The sequence below is a fragment of the Diospyros lotus genome, chromosome 13, assembly GCF_014633365.1.
Source record: "Diospyros lotus cultivar Yz01 chromosome 13, ASM1463336v1, whole genome shotgun sequence".
Taxonomy (NCBI): Eukaryota; Viridiplantae; Streptophyta; class Magnoliopsida; order Ericales; family Ebenaceae; genus Diospyros; species Diospyros lotus.
In genome coordinates this window covers 25878376-25882956 of record NC_068350.1, presented here as the reverse complement: position 1 = coordinate 25882956, position 4581 = coordinate 25878376, and the positions used below count along the sequence as shown (strand labels likewise).

At 39.1% G+C, this 4581-nt stretch overlaps 1 protein-coding gene across 1 annotated transcript; it reads left to right on the top strand.

Moving 5' to 3' along the window:
• The first annotated feature begins 983 nt into the window (after positions 1-983).
• LOC127789075 (short-chain dehydrogenase reductase 2a-like) lies at positions 984-2321 on the top strand. The gene is made up of 2 exons (XM_052317839.1): positions 984-1203; positions 1349-2321. The coding sequence occupies exons 1-2, from the start codon at positions 1043-1045 to the stop codon at positions 2172-2174; spliced, it is 987 nt and encodes a 328-aa protein (XP_052173799.1). The 5' UTR covers positions 984-1042; the 3' UTR covers positions 2175-2321.
• Positions 2322-4581: the final 2260 nt, after the last annotated feature.

The window sequence follows — 4581 nt, the reverse complement described above, 5'->3', positions numbered from 1 at the left end:
ATATATGAGTTCTTATTTTAAAAGAGATACGTCACTGATATTGTCTTTAATATTGTTTACTCTCCGAGTGTATTCTCTCTTGCAAGATCCGAAACAATTTAATTAAAAATTCTCTAATTATAAATCTATTATTGTGTCACAACCATAAGAGAGGAAATCCACAAGAGGGATCCGTTCCTTAATCTTTTTGGCACTAAAACTCTTTTCCAACTTACAAATCACAGTTGTTTTATGTGTTGTACTTTAGTTAGCCCCAATTGCACCATTTCTTTCCGCCTACTCTTCGTGTTCCTTTTTATATTCCGCCCTCAACTCTACGTTGACCCACTATTCTTTCCTCAACGAAATCTCTTTTGGGACCAAATAGTGCAGCCATACTTATCCGTCTCTAAACTAAACTAAATTGGATGATATCTTGTATGGGGCCCAATCATATTTTGACCAATCGCATTTATAAATATTAGATCTAATAAATAATTTTAAATTAATCACCAGAGATTTAAAAAAAAATTATATATATGTAAAAGAAAATATCTAATAAATGTATTCTGACACTGTTCCTCAAACTCGAGAGGATAAGAAAGATGTGAATTTGAGTTTCAATTGGCGAAATATTTTAAAGAGAAAGTGAACAGTGGGTGAAGGCGAGTACAAAATGGTGGGTGATAAGCCTGCGATCCATTCTTGGTCAACGAATAGGCTGAAAATTTTGGACTAAATGGAAATCTATCGAACCCTTAGTGACATATGCAGAAACCAATTGGCGCGCGGGCGCGTTGATATTGACGGTCCGGTCCGATACGACGGTCAAAATGAGGAAATGATAAAATAAAAGCAAACAAAAAAGAAAGTGGATGGATTCAGAATGTTAATGGATTCTAGCTATAGATTATTATTATTATTATTTTTATCAACTGCTAGCTATAGGTTATTAATAGGCTAGATGTCGAAGTGGAACTGCAACTATTTTCCTGGAAGTTGCTTTAAAATAGAGAACAGCTCACCACAGAATCCGCTGCCTACAATAATCTTCTCTTTTCAGATGGATTCCTTTGTTAACTCCTCTCTCTCTCTCTCTCATTTGCTTGCATATTTTTCTTTCTGGGTAACTAACTTGACTATGCCTGCTCAAGTTATTTCTGAGAACACCCTTCATGGAATTCAAGTGCTAGGAAGGGAAAATAATTCTTTCCCCGTGAAGAGGTATGTAATAATCTCTCTCTCTCTCTCTCTCTCTCTCTCTAGATGATGATCTTTAGAGGAATGTCTTTTGCTTATGAACATACAAACAAGGAAACTCCAAATTAACATGTCACTAGGTCTTCTTAATTTCTTGCCATCTGTACAGGTTGGAAGGAAAAGTAGCAATTGTCACCGGTGGCGCAAGAGGAATCGGAGAAGCAACAGTGAGACTCTTTGAGAAGCACGGCTCCAAGGTGATCATCGCCGATGTCAAAGACACTCTTGGAACCCTGCTCGCCAACTCCTTGACTCCTTCCGTTTCATACGTACATTGCGACGTTGGCTCCGAACGTGACATCGAAAGCTTGATTAATTCAACAGTTTCGCGTTACGGGCAGCTTGACATCCTCTTCAACAACGCGGGCGTGCTGGGAACCCAGAAAAACCATAAGAGCATCGTCGATTTTGACGCCGACGAATTCGATCGCGTCATGCGCGTGAACGTGAGAGGCGTAGCCTTGGGAATGAAGCATGCGGCACGCGTGATGATTCCGAGAAGGGCCGGATGCATCATCTCCACGGCCAGCGTTGCCGGAGTGATGGGAGGGCTCGGTCCACACGCATACACCGCCTCGAAGCACGCTATTGTTGGGATAACGAAGAACTCGGCCTGTGAGCTTGGCCGGTTTGGGATTAGGGTTAACTGCATTTCGCCATTTGGGGTGGCCACGTCCATGCTCGTTAATGCATGGAAAAGTGAAGAAGAGGAAGAAGATGATGATGAAGATTATGTTTCTCCTGGTGAGCAAGAAGTGGAGAAGATGGAGGGGTTTGTGAGGGGGCTGGCCAATTTGAAGGGTCCAACGTTAAAGGCTAGAGATATAGCAGAGGCTGCTCTTTACCTTGCTAGCGACGAATCCAAGTATGTAAGTGGTCATAACCTAGTTGTGGATGGTGGGGTTACTACCTCAAGAAACTTTGTTGGCTTGTAATAATAGAATATTTTTAACTTGTAGTTCTTTTTATTTTTCTAATTTTCTGGGTCATCTTTATTTATACAAGTGTGTTTATTTATGTAATAAGACGGGCAGAGTTTTTACTTCAAGGATGGAATATATTTTCCATGGTTATCATTCCAATCTAAGTCCAGAAGTTCAATCGATATACATATATATATACACACATACATAATTGACAAGGTAGCATTCGGAAGTGGAATGGGTTTCCAAACCAGTAAATTTTAACATTAAATAGTTAACATTTAACATTTAATATTTATTAGACCAATTATACTTGGGATTACCATCCTTGTGCTCGTGTTTTCGATTTCAACAAAGGAGATAAATTACAAGTGGACTTTTAGATTTCAATTTCGACAAAAGAAATCAATTATCGAACTCGTGACGTATTGATACTAACTCTAACATATCAATTACAGTCACTTGACTCATGTCCTGAAAGTATTTATTAGACCAATTATAGCCGCCACCTCAGTGCGTTTTTGAACCCAATGGGTTCATCCATGAGCTATTTGGGATTCTACGAATTTCATTGAGATTCATAACAAATAATTTGTCGTGACTCAATTAGGTGAGCTAACCTCCACTACTCCCTGACGGGTCATGGCCTTTGTGAGAGTAGTGAACCTCACAATTATAACTCATTTATGTCAACTTAATGTTCAATAGTGTCATGTCTAAATAAAAAACATCTCAATATTCAATATTAATTTTGTAGATTATAAAGAACATAATAAATTAACATTCATTTGAAACCTTAGTTTGGTGAACTCCTTTATCCCAATCCATGAAATGTCTTGTATCTCGAAGCATGACTAGGGTAATATTCAAGAGGATCCCACAACATGATCTTTGCGCAGTGGCACTATAATTAAAGGGGTGAGTCAAACTTCAACGGACTCAGTAAGTGTGGAAAAGTATTATGACTGGAGAAATAAGAATTAATGTAGTAAAGACTTCTATTAAGCATGCCACGCCAATTATATAAAAGCAAGAAATAAAGGAGCATAATATAAGCATAGTAATAAACATGATGATAGGAACATGAATATTGATGGGAGTAAGCACGAAGAACTAAATATGATTCTTCTATATACATTAATAAATAGCATCTTGGCGAAACAACTTTGGCCCATTTCTAGCATTGTGGTAGAATAACTGTCACCCATTAATAACATGGGGGGCGGAACAGCTCTTGCCCATATTAATTATTCGGTGCACCAATGGCTAACTAAGTTATGCAGTTAGCAACCAGTGTCCTATCTAGTTACACCTAATGCCATTTGGTGTGTCATGAGAAACAACGCTAAGAAATAAAAACTAATAAACAGGTTGACCCAGATTAATCAGGCTAACCTATAGTGACGAAAGACGCAAGGGTGCATGGTCTCCTTGGACAAACCACGACCCATCCAAGGTGGCCGCAAGTGACACCCCCACAAGAGATCCTCACGGCCTAGGCCAGTTGCGGGTGACATCACAGCCCAATAGCCTCGTGGGAGACCCCTACGGCTTAGGCAACCGTGGGTGACACCCCCGCGGCCCTAGTGGCCGCAAGGGACCCTGCCGTGACCCAAGTGCACCCTTACGACCCTGGAAGGGCCTCAAGAGACCCCACAGCCTAGGAGGTGTTGGATATGAGTTCTTAAAATTAGTTCTAATTAATGATATAAATAGACTCAATCTTGTAATTCTTTAAATATTAATTTATTGACAAGTTCATGTTTTTATTTAAATTGCAATATGATTTAAATTAACATACATTTATTAGTATAATAAGGAATGGATATCATCCTTTCTTTTGGCCTTTGATCACAGGTGTATCAACTTCAAACCCGATTTTTACCTTTATGAAGCCTGAATCTCTCAAAACTGAAAACATGAAAATTGTAGATAATTCTCTTATATTTCTATAGGATTTTGAATTCTCTCAATCAGAGCTCGTATGAGAGAGTTATTCCCAAAAAACCAAAATAGTGTTGTACCCACTTGGCATAATCGAGTGGGTCATGAAAAATGAGGGGAGATTGGTCTCCCACCCATTCGGTCATGATCAAGTGTGTCTTTATTCCCTTGGATTTGAGGGCTTCTTTTACCTTTTGTCTTGGTTCGGATCCATCTTCACTCCAATACTTGACTTTGAACCTTAATAGTGCAGGTGCATAAACTTAGAGCCCAATTTCAACCTTGATGCATCTAGTATCTCTCAAAATACAAAACATGAAAGTTGTAGATAATTTTCTTGTCTTTCCGTATAACTTTGAATCACCTCAATCGAAGATTGGATGAGAGAGTTATGCTCGAAAAACCAAAGCAGTGTCGTAACACTAGGCATAACCGAGTGGGTCATGAAAAGTAAGGGGAGATTGGTCTCCCAACC

Coding starts and splice junctions, on each gene's coding strand:
- LOC127789075 (XM_052317839.1), top strand. CDS start 1,043: ATGGATTCCTTTGTTAACTCCTCTCTCTCTCTCTCTCATTTGCTTGCA. Junction 1,204..1,348: donor AATTCTTTCCCCGTGAAGAG/GTATGTAATAAT, acceptor CCATCTGTACAG/GTTGGAAGGAAAAGTAGCAA.